At 38.9% G+C, this 15,958-nt stretch overlaps 2 protein-coding genes across 15 annotated transcripts; one reads left to right on the forward strand and one right to left on the reverse strand.

Annotated features, from left to right (window-relative positions):
* Positions 1-2,573: 2,573 nt before the first annotated feature.
* Positions 2,574-7,558, reverse strand: LOC111252445 (uncharacterized). Of its 2 annotated transcripts, none has more exons than XM_022810352.2 (7): positions 7,380-7,558; positions 6,529-6,640; positions 6,012-6,130; positions 5,337-5,601; positions 5,015-5,196; positions 4,533-4,700; positions 2,574-4,140 (listed from the first exon to the last, which is right to left on the reverse strand). In XM_022810352.2, exons 1-7 carry the CDS (start codon positions 7,398-7,400, stop codon positions 4,078-4,080), a joined length of 930 nt encoding a protein of 309 aa, XP_022666087.1. In that variant the 5' UTR covers positions 7,401-7,558; the 3' UTR covers positions 2,574-4,077. The 2 variants fall into 2 exon arrangements, with proteins under 2 accessions (XP_022666087.1, XP_086849134.1); XM_086993008.1 differs by lacking the exon at positions 7,380-7,558 and adding an exon at positions 7,192-7,236.
* Positions 7,559-7,645: 87 nt separating this feature from the next.
* On the forward strand, positions 7,646-15,871 carry LOC111252442 (PAT complex subunit CCDC47). Of its 13 annotated transcripts, none has more exons than XM_086992984.1 (12): positions 8,318-8,343; positions 9,375-9,460; positions 10,342-10,568; positions 10,892-11,004; positions 11,164-11,346; positions 11,660-11,753; positions 12,106-12,279; positions 12,431-12,628; positions 13,061-13,229; positions 13,661-13,845; positions 14,174-14,323; positions 15,541-15,871. In XM_086992984.1, the coding sequence occupies exons 1-12, from the start codon at positions 8,333-8,335 to the stop codon at positions 15,550-15,552; spliced, it is 1,602 nt and encodes a 533-aa protein (XP_086849110.1). In that variant the 5' UTR covers positions 8,318-8,332; the 3' UTR covers positions 15,553-15,871. The 13 variants fall into 13 exon arrangements, with proteins under 13 accessions (XP_022666078.1, XP_022666080.1, XP_022666077.1 ...); XM_086992985.1 differs by having other exon boundaries at positions 15,545-15,871; XM_022810341.2 differs by lacking the exons at positions 8,318-8,343; positions 15,541-15,871 and adding an exon at positions 7,978-8,132 and having other exon boundaries at positions 14,174-15,411.
* Positions 15,872-15,958: the final 87 nt, after the last annotated feature.

The following is a 15,958-nucleotide window of genomic DNA, read 5'->3' on the forward strand; positions in this document are numbered from 1 at the left end:
ATCTCAGTGCTGCTTAGTTTCGATCTCGTCGATACTTAAAGGCTGCGCAGCAGTCATCGTCTACACGATCGAAATTGTTATGGTCGCAAACACAGTCAACATGAGACGGTTGAAAATGCGTTCCTGAACGAAATGAACAAAAGTTGCTAGTACATTACCTTACAAATAAATTTTACTTTTGCTTCGTTGCCGCAGTAACGAGTATGCACCCGGTCATGGAAAGAGAACGGAGAGTACGATTTTGAGCCCGTCATGAAATAACTGCAAACGCCGTGTGGCTGGCGCTTGCCAGTTTGATTTCGATTAGGATGATTATCGTTAATGATTACCGTATTGTTTCAAGTAGGACATATTCAATCACCGCTTCGGGATTCTGCAGGAAACACGGTCTCTCAGCCACTGTTCGATTCAAAGACATGAATTGAACGCGAACCGTATGTATAAATTGATTTTTCATTTCTGCTTTTGGCTATAGAATAATTAAAAAAAACCTAGAAGAGGAACGAATACTTCTCCTAGCAACAAACTAGTTTTATAGCTCGTCTCGATTTCGTCACCCCGTCGTTCTGTTGCCCAACTGAGAATAGTAGTTGATTATTAGTTGGGTTCCAATTCGACGTTGCTACCGGGCGCGGACGTCATGATAGAAGGAAAAGGGGAGAAATGTAATAATGCACATTTGTGATATAGACTGAAAATAGCTTATTATTATTACTACCACTACTACTATTATTAACCGAGCCGCCTTTAAGGATACATATATTTAAACCATTTAATAAAATAAGCTAATGATGATGATGATGATGATGATGAAACGAAAATACAAAGTACGTGTAATCATTTAATATATCATTGCAATAAATATAGCACTGCATGAGTAGACGGATTAGACAGACAGATTAGACTGGAGCCGACTGAGTCAGATTAGTTAGCTTATATTATTGCTCATATTGGCACTTCGTATACTTTCTTTTTTACGTCGAATACCCTAGCCAATTTGGTCTGTGAAAAGACAAAAGTATGTTCTATATAAAATATATCGTAACTTGTGCAGTTTCACCTTTGTCAGGTGCGTTGTATACAGACAATACAAAAGCGTTTTTTAAAGCAGAATATCAGTGATAAAAATAAATAGGTAAATCAAACAGCACTGCGGCTGCGCTGTTTTTTTCTTTGCCAAGCTTTTCAACTGAGACGTCCTTGAGCTCATGTCTTCGCGTCGAATACAGGGTCAACTTTTGTGTAGATCATGGCCATATCAATTACCACGCACAACATGCTGGAAGTCATACGTTGCGTAGAATATGTCGGTCCCTTTAATGTGTTTTCTGCTATTTTCCGTCCATAAAGGATTCCGACTCTTATTGTCAAATGAGTCTTAGCTGGGGAACGTTTCTGATGAGCAGTGGCCGCTAACAAATACAAGTAGAGATTATAGCAGAACGTATGCAGCCCCTGTGCAGTCTTAAAAAAAGCAGGCTTTTACCTCGTCTAGTTTGTACAGTTGAACTGTGTTGTGGTTCTCGCAAGGCATTGGTGTCGAGCGTAATCTCGACGAAAAATGCTTTACATATTCCAAAGGCGAACGACTTCAATCCGATAGTTTCATTTATTGGTAGTGACCCTGCTCTTCGGAACTTCATGGTTTTGGTTTGCTTGATTTTTTGGCCGACATTTGCTACGTACTGTTGTAAGTGGGCTGATGTATTACACCCCAAAGCGACTAATCCGGCAGATCGTGAAGTCATTGGCGTACAATAGAACATCTGCCCTTTTAGGCTTGTGCTTTTCGATTATACTGCTTGGGAGATCCTCCAGGAGGATTGAGCAAAATATGCAGCTGAGGTTGTCGTTCTGACCTACTCCTGTCACCTGTTAAAAAGGGACCAATTCCGTAACATTGTGTTGTACGTTATCGGGATTTCCGTGCAAAATCGAAGTGATGAGCTGGGTGAGCCTGCATAGGACACCTGACTCGACGAGCTTAAACAAAATTCCGTCTCCCATTGCTTCGTTGAATGTTGTTTTTCTTACCAATACAGCAGAGATGAAATGCTTGGCGCACTTTTTTCTTATGACGGATGTTAGCAAGCAGTTACTGTTGAGTCCCTTCTACAGAAGCTATGGCGTTCTTCCGGGATCCGGAAGCTCGAGCTTCTACTAGCAAAGACACTCATTAAGAATATGGCTGAGAGTACTTTGTTGCAGCACCTTTCTTTCGTTGTTTCTCTTTACGAGCCTGCTCCTTGAATGTTGCCGTTGCTTTATAGCCATTATGATTACCAAAAACGTATTTTGTCACCCAAAGTCGTACCGCAAGATTCATTTATGGATAGATTTACATAAACAAGATAACTATTATAGCGAAGTTCCATCTGGCAAAGATACTGAAAAAATTGACTGAATTAATCTATGGTTTCTTGACTACTATTATGCACCTACTGCTTTTTTTCTAGAATCGCACAGTTACATACATATACATAACTGTGTGATATATATACATATATGATATGTTATTATTTGTATAATTACGTATCTATTAATTTGAAAAAAAGAATTAAGGCAACATAATGTTTCGTTGATTAACGCAGCTTTTGTTTTATTCTACTTGTTTTTTTTGCAATACGTTTATACATAGTGGTCACCAACTTATATTACAGCATAATTGTGTATTCTTTCGTATTTGTCCTTTGGCGCTGATGATGTTTGTATGGCTGACAATTTGTAATACAGACCCCAAGCCGTTAAAACAAGCGTTCCGAAAGAGCACGAAAGTGCTACGATCCTACACAGCTCCTTCATTTGACATTGCACCAGCCCCTATCTGTACTCGATCCAAATATTAGCGCTATCGCACTCCGCACAACGATAAACATTATTATAATTTCCTTCAAAACATGTCCAACTCCGTTTTTTTTAACGTTTGTATCCGCTTAGGTACCGTGAGCTAAGGACGCCGTCATTAGCTTCTGTTGTAAAACGATTCGCACAATAATAGTTTAGGTTAGTTGAAATGGAACAGTTGAACGTTATTGCGCTAATTCTACACAAGCATCGTTGGATCTCTATTTTTCCAATCACATTTTTTCCAAACACACACACACACACACGCATACACCTAATCAAAATCCACCTATTCAATTAGCCATCAGTCACACAGAACACACAAAAACTTCACGGAGGCTACCATAACGAGAAACCGGCCGTTGCCGCGCTTCAACTCGTTGCTCAACTCGTTTTTAGACAGAAAAATTATATAAAGACCATAAATGATGATATTTTTATAAGCACAAGTTAACAGTAATAACTCCCCTTCTATTCTGAGAGGAAAATTTAATTATAGCGCTCACGCTCGTACTGCAATCGAGTCTTTTCATCAACCTGTACCATCTCAACGATAAGATAAACTCGAGTTTTAGTTATTCCCCAATTGGCTTTGTTTTTTTTGCTCGTCTACTCACTTCTGTTTAGACAGTTGTTTAGCCTGTCACAACAGTCTTTCAGGTTGTTCTAAGCCTGCTAAACTTTTACTTAAGCCAAAATAAAGGTTAACGCTCTCCTCTGAATGCGGTTATGCGATAGGCCTATAGTTGTGCTCAAATTCTCAAAAATTTAATGATCGCAAGCTTCACTAGTTCGCGGCTCCAGCAGTGCCAAGAGCCAGTGTTATTTTTTTTTAACGTGATTTCTCGGTCATTTCCCACACATTTATATGATGTTCTGTTTTACTTTTATATCAAATACTTTACTGAGACATCTGCTAGTGGTATGCTTAATCAAGTAGCTTATATACACAAAAGAGGCATTTTTTTCAAAGAATCTCAACCATGAGGTAATCGTTTGTGGATTGTGTAGCTTCACTTCGAAGAAGTTGCGCTGGATTTTATCGTTTATCAGCCCGCGAGCTAAAGCGATCGCCGAGTATTATGGTTCATCGCTCAACGCATACTGGCGATTTTCATAATCGGTCATTTGTGTCTGTGTCGTTACATGACAGCTTGCATTGGTCCTAGACAGACTATTATGTATAACTTAAGTCATGCGCAATAATTTACTTGTGTTTGCAGTTCGCATGCCCTAAAAGACGATAGGTTTTCGTTTTGGAGCCGGCGGAACAATGTTGGACTCGTTTTCTGTCCCCTGGAAAATAACCGAACACAGACATCGAACCAGATCAAGTCAAGTGATGGTCTATAAAGGAGTTGCATCCAAGAGAAGCATAGCGTTCTCTATTCTCATATTAGTCGTATGCTACATATACACAATAAATATAATATTGTAACACAATAAATATAGTAGATTCAGTTTACTGTGCAGAAGTTTTTTGACAACCATAAAGCATGTGTTGACTATCCAATATTCCAGCTTTGATAGTGAAAGTCGACTACAGCAAAGGCTGGACCAAATCAAACGTTTAAAAGCATCTTCTTGAATCTTAATGATCGAGTTGAAACAAGTACACATGCCGAAATGTTTATGAAAAGGAAATGCTTTTTCCCTGGAGGTAAACGTTTAGGCGAACATTGCCTTACCTTGCTATCGCCGATGTTGCGGACAGTGGCGCTTCCGGTGGTTACCTCTCCTTCAAATTTCGCTTTTCTTCTAGCTAGTTTTTCAGCTTCGACCATTTTAGCAGCGACAGACGATACGTTTCCTCCAAACCGTTCTGCTCGTTTACGGAGCTTCTCAAGATCGGCTTCCTGGAAATGTAATCAAATAAAGCCTAAAATTATTCTAGCATGTGTACCAATGCATTCTAAAATACTTATGAAAATAGCTTATCAAACTTGTTTAATGTTAAAAATGCGAGATTTTTCTTTATCGTTGAGTTCATGTCAAATGATAAACAAAAATTACATTTGCATTGGTAAGTTGGTAAGCGTGACTCTTGAACATATGATAACACCTTTTTGTCGAATTATATCTTTGCGTTTCTTTGGTATATGTAATTACTCAAGGTAAAGCCTCTCTTGCGCCTATATTTTCCCTTTAATAATAAAAGCCAGAGGCTTACGCTTATGTTATTGATCCGGGAGTTGGTAACCGAGACAGCCGTAAAAGTCGCTGCTGAATTGGCTCGTGTCTGATTGGCTCGTCCGTCTTCACCAACAGAAAGTCCAAATCTTTTTGCACGATCTACTAGCTTCTGCTTGTCTACGTCGGGCGCGGCTCCAATCTTACTTGCTGTACCCGTGCCTAATAAAGAACAGTAAACGCATATCGCGAGGAACAGTTACTAGAGTACTTGTCCTTAGTTTTTATGTATGTCTCGATATCAGTTGCATTGACAACTTATCTTAGCAATGCGTGACATAAAAAAGGCTCAGTGTACTCACCGAATTTTTTGGCCCGTTCTTCAAGTTTAGCTTCAAGCAAGCCAAACCGTGCAGCACGCGCCTTGAGCTTATCTGCGGTAACCCGTGGAGCTACGGGAAGCGGTGCAGCAGGGGCCTCTGGTCGATCCGAAAACAAATCATCTTCCATAGACTGCAAAACACCTTCTTTCTGGAGAGCAGCTGCTGTCTTCACTACTTGGGGTACAGGCAATGCTGTCGCAGATACAACGAAAGCTTTCGGTTTTTCCATGATTGGCTGTTGTACCTATAGCGCAAATGTTACAAAAGCGTGACTAAGCGATTAATTAGCATACATTTAGTTATTTATCTGCACCTTTATCAGATACCTTGTATAACTGAATTACAAGTTGCAACTAAATAATGTGAAGTGATACAGGTTTGTGGTAAAGGTGTACACAAACGCGATTAGCGTGGTTCTCTCTGATCACTAGATATTTTTGAAAAGTACGAAAAAAAATGTATCTCAACACCAACGTTGCTAAAATAAATGAGTTCAATAACTGTTGTGACGATATATTGTGTGTTATAGATTATAGATCCTTTAACCAGGTTAGATTTCTATAGAATAGAATTATTTAATTTTTAAACATTGACTGATACATTGAGTGATGTGCGATCAGCCTCGACTGATAATTAGTGTAAAATAGCACTTACAGTTGTAGGAACAGGAACATCCTTGTGCTTGACAGGAGAATCAGGAGTTTCCTTTAAAAGATCATCTTCGTTCAGAAGCCCTTCATCTGACAGCTCTCCTTCTGGGAGCTGATCATCACCTAAAAAATATAAGTGAATACGTTTTTTAAAGACAACCCACAAAGAGCGTTAACTATCTTGATATTTATAGGCGCTTATTAGCATAAACTGTGTAAAGACAACGCTTTGAAATGAATAGATTAAAATTTACAACTAGTTAAGACCGCAATGGGCTTACGAAACGACGCATGTATTTTTGTTCGATGCCATAAAGAACATAAAGATCGGTCCCTTAATAAGAAACAAAAACCTTAGAGTTAATATAGTAGAAGACATTGCGGGATACGCGGGTTTGCAATGATTTGAGCAAGAGTAGCTGGTTTTCACCAAAGCTTTATTGTCTTCTATGAAATTAAGTATATATTGGCTGGCCCACTTCAATACAATCGTGTGTCAACTAAAGAAAGTGATAACAAACTGATTTGTCTCTCTGCCTGTGACAAAGCATCCTTGAGCCGTTGTGCCAGTTCGGCTTTGGCGCCTTTAAGGGTGAGGTTCCGCGCCTTCAGCTCGCGTTTCAAGTCAGCCACCTGCCGATGCGAAATGAAAAAGTTTACTGTCGTCAAGTGTACTACGTTAGGTTCAATATGGAGGTTGCATTCAGCAAGCGCCAAAATTTACCCACGTCAACAAAGGACATTTACATCTCGTCAATGAGTAAACACAAAAATATTGATGGCAGTACTACAGTAGATAAAATACCTACTGTTCCGTGCTCCTTAATCTTTATATTTTTTTTTCACTTTCAACCAACTAACGAATTTTAATTGCGGAAACCAACTCAAATTTTAGCGGTCGATCTTTATCCAATAATACTGCCTATACTTTTTGGCGCTCAAAGCTCAACATTATTTCATTTTCTTAATTTAGGTATACGACGTGCAATACACACATAGTAGGGTTAGAGTTAATAAAACTATTTCAGCTCAGCAAGCATCTCATAGATATTCGCACGGTGTATGTGCTTAGCGCTGTGTTTTGGCGTTGAAAAATCAAATCAGGAATCCTATAGATCAACAATTAAAAGCACCAATGCTTGTCGAAGAAAATCATCCGCCCTACATCGTTTCCATGATCATACATTATCAGCTATCCATCGTGATCTCTTCATACGGACAGAACATATGTAAACACCCGGACCTCCGTCATAACCGCGGCTAATAAGCGTTTCGGCTGTATAAAGCGAAAAAATGAGAACTGACTTCAAAGGAACGCACATACGTACACTTCAGTAAATGTTTGCAACAGGAGTAGTACCGATAAACGTACCGTCATCGAATCGATGTCCATTGCGCGATCTGTTGTGACACTTTGGCTTCGAAAAATGATTCACAACAGCAACGTTACGCCGGAACACCACAGGAGTGTTGTTGATAGGCGGGCGAAACAGCCCACAGCATCCGCACGCTACACACACTCTGATTTAAGTACATATGCGCCGACTAGAAAGAACCATACACTCGCCACCGCACAACGCAGACACACCACCAGATCGTCGTGTTGTTGTGGATTGGTAAATGGCGTTGATAGCTCATTTGATTATGTGTCGGTCTCCAACTGGAAGAGTTCGACATGTCAAACGATTTAGACTGCCAACAGCGCCAATGAGTGGAGGACGAGGAGGCGAACGGACCCTGTATGAGGGGGAATTAGGTATCATCGACATCGAACAGCAGGCAAGTTGATTGTTACAGTTTCTAGTTAGCTTGCGAAGCGAATCAGTAGTGATCTAGGCGAACGATCACCGTAGTAGAAAAAAAACTGATGTCTAACAAATACCTGCCGATACGACTGACGAGAAATCATTCTCTTAGCCGGTAAACACATTTAGCGCGGTACAGGTTAGTCGACAAGTGGTCAACGTGAGGTTCAAATCTGATTATTAGTGGAAAGTGCGGATAATCCCTGATGCTGCAGCATCACCAGCGACTGTGCTTTGATTTGAAAGCCGTGCATGTGTTCTTCTCTGACGAGTATCGCTGTGTGGGAAAGTTGTTGAAGAAAGCAAATCATTGCGTGAAGGTACAGAAATTTTTATTGTTTCTGTAGCAGACCCAGTTGGGCACTGTAGCTGAGTGGTCATCTGTCCATTAGTGTAACGTGCTCTCGATGTGAACAACGATCCGCCACTTTAAAGTGTGAAGGCTCGAAGCACTTTGGAGAAGCCCCAGAGCCGGCGCAATCGTTTGAAAGACGCCTGTAGGCACATTAACTGCTTCAAGATGTCCCTTAGGTATAGATGGACTCCATCGCCGATATTTTTGTATGGGATTCAGTTCTTCTAGCAGAGGAAAAAGTAAATGATGAAAATGTACATCACCCTTATCTATTTCATAATCACGATTATGATGCTAGTTTTGTCTCTGAGCTTTTTCTGAAGATTCTTTAAATTCTAAAATTTCAAAGACAATAGGACCATAATGATCTCGCACCATTCCTAGCATGACCAAATCAGAATAGGTTTTCCGTTGAGTGGAAACAAATACGTAAACAAGCGGATAATTTTTTTCTGACAAATCGAGCAAGTATTTCTGAAAAATGTATAATACAGTGTACTTATGAATAAATTTGAAAGAAAAAGCGCGCGCTTTCTTTGTGCACTTGTCTAACTTATATTACATTACGTTCTACGGTGACTATCTGCATTTTAAAAGCTCTTTTCATTAGGCATGAAACTAAGCGGGCAGCCTCAGCTGTAAAATCAGTGGGACGCAGTGACACTTAGCGCATGACTATTCTTAGCATTGTAATGCGAACAGCCGGCGGTTTTTCCTGAGCCTATTGCAGCCTAAAGCAGCTACGCAAATTGTGGTGCCTTACAAATAGTAAACCTTTGCAATAGTGTGTCGAAGCTATTGGGTTAGTGTTGTTTCCTCGTGCTTTTCTTTAGCCTCCAGATTGCTAACCTGAGAGAACTAGGTCTTGAATAATTCTTTTTCAAGAATAATTAATAAAACTTGCGTTGTTATTATTAAGAGACTCTTAGCTACAAGTTATCGGCCATAACAAAAGAAGAGGTCCAAATATTAAAAATCGTATTCTTTTCTTATAAACTAGACGTCTTTATAGGCGAAGTGTATTTTTTGCAATTATGAATTAGTTGAAGAACAGGTTTAGGGTTACGCAAGCGTATAAAGTCTATCAATCCCAGCACTTTTTAATATGTTTAAATAATGTTTACCGTCGTTCGATATTAGTAGTTGTGCATTTATTTTCTTTTATTTTTTGTTTTCAAATCATGCGCTCTCTTATTGTTACCTACAGACGCCAACGTGCACCTATCGAAGGAAAAGAACTAGAAAAGTTCCTCTCACGGTCGGAAACGTCGAACATTATGGTCTCCCGTGGAGGTTAAATTATGTTTTAGTTTGTCATTAGATACGTAATATTCCGTTCCTGCTAATGTTTATTATTGGAAAAGTGAAGAACACATCTACGGTACGCGATGTATACCATACAGTACAAGAGCAGTGATCGTTTCTACAGCTTAACTTGACATTAACTTTACATAACATTTATATATATATATATATGTTCATTATTGAGAAGGGTGTGACTTTCTATTCTACGGTCTTTATTAGTGACAGACTTCAAGTTACGATTGGCTATTCTATACAAAATCGTCAAAACCATGGTTAGGAATTGACCGAATCGTATTTGCTAACTCCTCATTATTGTTGATAGAAAAATTGCGTAACTATTAATGACCATCATAATCGAAAGAACGTAAGAACCGCCTGATACAATGGTAATGCAGTTGCAAGCGTCAAACTCTTCGAAATATTAGAGCATATTCCGCATTTAGCCCTTTTGCGCGAACAAGAAAATATTGCTTTTCTTTGCATTTGTTGGTGTCTCAAATAAACAGCAATATTGTGTTTTGTTGATCGCTTTTTTATTCCTGTCTGTCAGAAAGAAGAGGATATCACTCGAACGAAGTGTTCAGCACACAACAATTCAAGCCCCAGGAGGAATTTATTTGGTGTCTAAAATATGGAAACATATAATACGAATTATGGCTTTACTGTATTTATAATGGCGCCATTTAAAATAAGAGAGTTACGCGAGTCATTATTTGTTAGCTTTATTAGATCTCGGTGAAATAGATAACAAGGATGACAAGAACACCTTTCCAAATTTTATGTGCCTTGCACAACACTCATTTAAGCTATAATCAATTATCTAATGGAATAGTTGCTTTCTTTATGTCTGCTTCCGTTTATTTCTATAGAGGTTATAATGCGGTTTTGGCTTTTGTCGGCCCTACTGGTACTCACGCTGGTCTTGGCCAATGGAAGGCCTCAAGACGACCAATATGAAGGCGATCCACCAAATAATGAAGCAAACGAGTTTGCCGAGTTTGAGGAGTTTGAAGATGACCCACAGGAAAAACAACAGTTACTTCAGCAGACGTCGCAACAACAGCAGAGAGCAATGCCGAAGTTAGAACAAAATGAGGTTTGTTGAGAGGTTTTTATTTTGGGGTCATCAATTTTGAGCCACATGATTCTTGCGTTGTGCAATGCCGCACGATTACCGGTATGGAAAGCAAAAAACGGGTCGACTTCTTCTAACGATCGCTCAGCATTGCTTAGCCGGATCGACGTGGAAAGAAAAAAGACCTTTCGTTGATAAAATTTCATAAAATTCTTCTTTCTAATTCTACTCCACCACAACCTACATCACCATGGCGGTTATCAAGCAGAATCTATCAGATTCTGCTTCTGTTTAAAGATTCTGCTTAAATTGTTCGTGGCCTATTTAATATCCCCCTATTCCAGGTGGGCCGTCGTGGCAAAGAAGATGATGCCTTCGTAGAAGATGATGAAATTGACAACGATGCAGATTTTGATCATTTCCAAGACTCTGAAGAATTCGAAGGCCATGATCAGAGGTAGCCTGTTGACTAGTACAATTAGCTGTTAGGTAAATGACAGTATAACGTTTTAATTCATATATTATGATTGTCAAATTATTGCTAACTTTCTATGGTACTAAAACGCTCGTTATTTTAACCCAAATAGCGTTGTCATTACCACGTTTTCGGTAACAGCTCGGAACGTCCACCGATTTCTCAAGGGAGCGTGGGCGGTGCTAATGGTGGACGAGGGAGTGACAACGATCTTAAAATCACTTCAGTTCCACTACATCTCCGTGCTTCGTGGCAAAGTTACTACGCTGAGATGCTGATGTGTGCAGCACTTGTGATTTATTTTATCAATTTCTTATCTGGACGGTAAGGACAAAACTTATTACATTAGTGTTCAGATCGCGAATTGTCAATGCAAACTAAGTGGTATTATACGTTTTTCAAAAAAAAAAAAAGTGAAAATAGTTTGAAGCTAACGAAGACCTCGTCTATAATCTATGGACACTAGCGACCTTTGTTGTAATAGCAGCAGACTGTATGGTTCTTACTAAGGAAGGGTACTGTATGCAGAATAGTAATAGGATTACATATTATTAACTTTACCAGATGAACCAAAAGCCCTGCTTTCAACAGCTTTAATGGAAGACTAATAATTATTAACTATATGCGTTGGTTTCAGATCTAAGAATTCTAGGCTGGCGAGTGCATGGTTTGACAAACACGTCACACTATTGGAGAAAAATTTTGCTCTTGTTGGAGACGATGGCCTTAAGGTAAGGCTTAAATGCAACATTCGCCAAATAGCCTTACCTTGTGTGAAATTCGTGATCAGTGTCACCTATCGATGAATATTTATCCTACTGCTAGTTGGGTTGTGTGTTAACTGTATGGAAGTAACAAAAAAACAAGAATCTCAATCATCTCTTCAAGGATTAAATACTTATGAGACTATTCAGCGTCTGCAGTAGCTAGTCCACTCAGTTTGTTTAGAATATCTATCAAGAATAAAGTCTAGAGATATAAATAGCATTGGCGTAATAAACACAGACAAGTTTTCACAAAATATATATATATATATATATATATATAGGTACGGCTTTGCTTTTCTTTGCGACTAAATCACAGGAAATTCAGAGTGCTGGCCTTCGCAAGGAGTCCGAGCATTGTTTTACGTTATGGTGTTCAGGAAGGCAATGCGTTGAAGGTATGCTTGTTGAGCTACGACTTATCAAGCGGCAGTGTCTTGTAGGTGTGCTAGGTCAACTAATGCGGCCAACGTCAGACCAGATCACTTATAAGGTAACTATAAGTATGGACTATATTTTTCTATTTACGATGGGCGTCACAGAATTTTCTAATTCATAAAGTTTAATACCTATCGACAACTTTTCGCTCTTGAAAATAATTCGTTTATTTTCTGTAAATCTGCAATGTGGATTATATCATGTAGTTAAAACTGGAAACAATGGACCCGTTCGTCTTCTGCATGACATCAAAAAAAAACGCATCAAAGCTTACTAAGGAGATGATAGATGTTCTGACATTCTGTCCAGATCGGAAAGGTGTACCCGACCGCGTATTTCGCGATCTTGGTGAATTTTTTGCTGTTTATTCAGAGATTGGTGATATAACTCAGTCCTTTTTCCAGGTGAGTAGAAACCAACAAGGCAAGGAAAAATTAAATAAATATAACACAACTGTGTTATAAAAATTTACCGTGTTGTTGAGATCACCCTTATAATGAGATCTCCTTGTCTTACCTGAATGATGTCCCCTAAAATGAACTTAATTCGATAATTTGCTCACTTCAAGACATTGATTTGGCTATGTGTAGTACGGACGGCTAATATATAAATAGGATAGTGCAATTTCTTTCTAATTATTATAAAACTGAATGTGGACGTTTAATACTAATGTCTAAAGATTTTTCAAATTTAGGTTTAATAAATTCGTGTAATGAGAATAACCCAAACAGAGGAGCAGAAAATCTGCAATAAAAGCAAATCTTATATACACGAGTTAAATTCATCAGAAATGTAAATGACTTCAGCTAAAATGAGGTATCGTTTTTACCATTTAGGATCAGAAATTTACGCAGCGTTTATCAGAGTACAAGGACTGTATTGAAATGCTGCACGTGTCGGACCAATGGCAAGGCCAAAATGCACTTCGGACTGCAGAAGAAGCTAGTCAGGGAACATTGCTGAAAAAACCAGAAACTGAACGCGTTGTTATCCTCAAAATTTCAGGTATTGTACCACACTGTATTAGACGAAAGTTTAACTTAGCTAGATATGATTTCATCCGCTTGTTATGTAAACTCTTAGTGAACGTTTGGCGAGAGAGGAGAATAACATTTTGCATCCTTTATGCACAGAGATAACTATATGCGTCAATTTCCATATCAGACGAATTTTTCTTCTTTAATATTTACTTAAAGACGCGTAATAAGACTCTCGTTGCAAACCGTAAGGTTTATGTCGGATTCAAGTTCATAATCGACCACAGAGAAATGTGGACGGTGAATGTATTTCTTCCTAAATCAATCTAATTTTTATGTTTTACATCGTTATTGCTTTATTTTATTATGAGCAGCGTACACGTGATTACTGCTCTTTTAAACGCTACTACATAGGATATAAAATTTCTAGTTTTGCTTGCAACATTGGTAACCATGTAGTACCTGGGAAAGGCCGTACTTCCGAAGATCAGATGGAGGCACTCGAGGGTTTGCTAGGATTAGTACTCATCGTAGCTGATAAGGCTTCCCGCTTGCGGTTAAGCAAGGAGGGTCGGGCTAAAGCTGATAAGAATCGACAGAAAGTTGAAGAAACTTTCCTCAAGAACACTCATGTGCAGAGACAGGCAAGTACTGAATAGTTTTAATTACAAGTTTTCATAACACGGTAGTGTCACACTGAAGTTTGACATGGAAACATAAAGCTGTACTTTTTAATATCATATCCCAGTCCCTGGAAACTTCATTGCATAGCTGTCTAGTAATAAAGTTCATTTGATGCAAGGCTACTTGCTTGGCTTTGTTGTGGCGTGGCGTAATAAAACGTATGCTTCGCTACACTAACGGCGTACGTACAAGCATAGGTTAAATGATCACACGTGAGCCGGCTTCAACAAATTAGTACAGAATCTTACTGTAATTTTATTAAACGATTTTTGCCTTTGTCGTTTTTAGGAGTTGGCACAGCAGCGCCGTGACGAACGAATCCGCATGGAACGTGAGCGTATTTTGGCTGAGGACGATCCCGAGAAACAGCGGCGTCTCGAGCTCAGGGAACAGAAACGCCTTGCCAAGAAGACCACCCCAAAACTCAAACAGATGAAGGTCCGCGCCATGTAAAAAGAAAAATGTGGAATTACTGCATGTAACTATTGCAGCCATCTGCTTCTGTGTATGTCTTGGTTCTGGTCAACAAGCAAACTAACTGCCGCTAGATAATGGAAGCTAGCGCCCGCTGCCAAGCGCTTGCCGCACCTAAGCTGTTGTACGCCAGTGCCGATTTTGGTACGCGGATCAATATAATTTTTGAATCAAACTTGCCGACATCAAACGAGCACTTATTTAGCAGTAGGGATAACAGTAGCGGCAGTAGTGAGGCACACTGAAGAACCGTGCAGACATACTGCCTACTTGCAATGCACGCAATATAATAAAAGAAGCAATGTGTGCGCAAGAGAGTCAAACAGTATTTTGCCGTCGTTTTTAACAGGTTTCTGTTGTTTACCAGAATCAGACCGAACGAATGTTGAAGCAGTAATAAGCAGACGGCTACAGTGGCTCTTATATAGTGTCGCTTATATATGGATAGAGAAATTATTACCAAAAACAGTAGAGCACTTTAGTGGAAAAAATATATAAAAGGATGGACACACGCTAATTGTTGTACCTCTTTAGGATAAAAAAAAGTCAAGAAGAAATATTGTCACTTCTGACAGGTGACACCTAGAAAAATCTAAAACACGATTTAGTAATATAAAGTTGTTATTAGAAAATGGCTTCTCGTATAAGAGGAGAAGAAGATCGTAATAACTGCAAAACTGTTAATTGGTTAGTTACACAAGGATGTAGGGAACGTTTCAACATTCATATGATATTAACAGTAATTGCAAATGTGACAAATCGCTCAAGTAGTGATATTACACTAACGTGTAAGCATGAATGTAACGCTTATGATGTGTGCAATGGGATTTTCGTGAAAGTAGGGATGCTATCGCAATTTATGTTGGAGGTAACTAATCTGTGAAGTTGGGACATGTAAAGGGAAAACGCGGAGAGAATAGAGAATTGTAGGAGAACACAGAATGTACACTAGACAAATTATGGGAGATTAAGTCAACAATACTGACATTCATGATCATGATGATAGGGTACTTTATATAGGAACGAAATAAATAAATGTATGTTTGTAAAAATCATTTGTTGTCATTTATATATGCGACAAATAATAATGATTTTAATGCTGTTTTATATTTTCGTGTTAAATTGTAATATATATTACTTATTATACCTAAATGCTACACTTTTTACGATCGGTGCGACAGGCAGTGAAGTGATGGCATCACCTTAAGCATAACGAGGCTACGTAAAACTGAAATAATGAAGCTAAACGAGCATCAGGACAATCTGGACCTTCGAACTGCGAAAATTGGGCCGCATGATACCGTCCATCCTAGTTACAACCAAGGTAGATGAGGATTGGATTTAAAAAAAGGGCAAAGAAGTTTCTCAAGATCTTGCCACTATTGAATAGATTAAAACAACGGCATAAACAACGGCATTCAGAACGCCTTAAGGAACCTGAACTCTATCGCAGAGAGCCCGCTGGCTGTGCATAAAATCAAGAATAAATGCTTTATTATTTGGAAGTGAGGATACTTTTTGCATTATATGTCTTTCATATAAATTATGTGTAACATGAAATGTCCTTAAGATTGATAACAAAACTATAATAACTGGCGG

Source organism: Varroa destructor, unplaced genomic scaffold (genome assembly GCF_002443255.2).
Source record: "Varroa destructor unplaced genomic scaffold, Vdes_3.0 BEIS01000006.1, whole genome shotgun sequence".
In the NCBI taxonomy this organism is placed as follows: Eukaryota; Metazoa; Arthropoda; class Arachnida; order Mesostigmata; family Varroidae; genus Varroa; species Varroa destructor.

Coding starts and splice junctions, on each gene's coding strand:
- LOC111252445 (XM_086993008.1), bottom strand. CDS start 7,221: ATGAAGAGATCACGATGGATAGCTGATAAT. Junction 5,602..6,011: donor ATGTTCCTGTTCCTACAACT/GTAAGTGCTATT, acceptor TTTGCGCTATAG/GTACAACAGCCAATCATGGA. Junction 5,197..5,336: donor AGAACGGGCCAAAAAATTCG/GTGAGTACACTG, acceptor GTTCTTTATTAG/GCACGGGTACAGCAAGTAAG.
- LOC111252442 (XM_086992983.1), top strand. Junction 9,461..10,341: donor CATTATGGTCTCCCGTGGAG/GTTAAATTATGT, acceptor TTATTTCTATAG/AGGTTATAATGCGGTTTTGG. Junction 13,846..14,173: donor ACACTCATGTGCAGAGACAG/GCAAGTACTGAA, acceptor TGTCGTTTTTAG/GAGTTGGCACAGCAGCGCCG.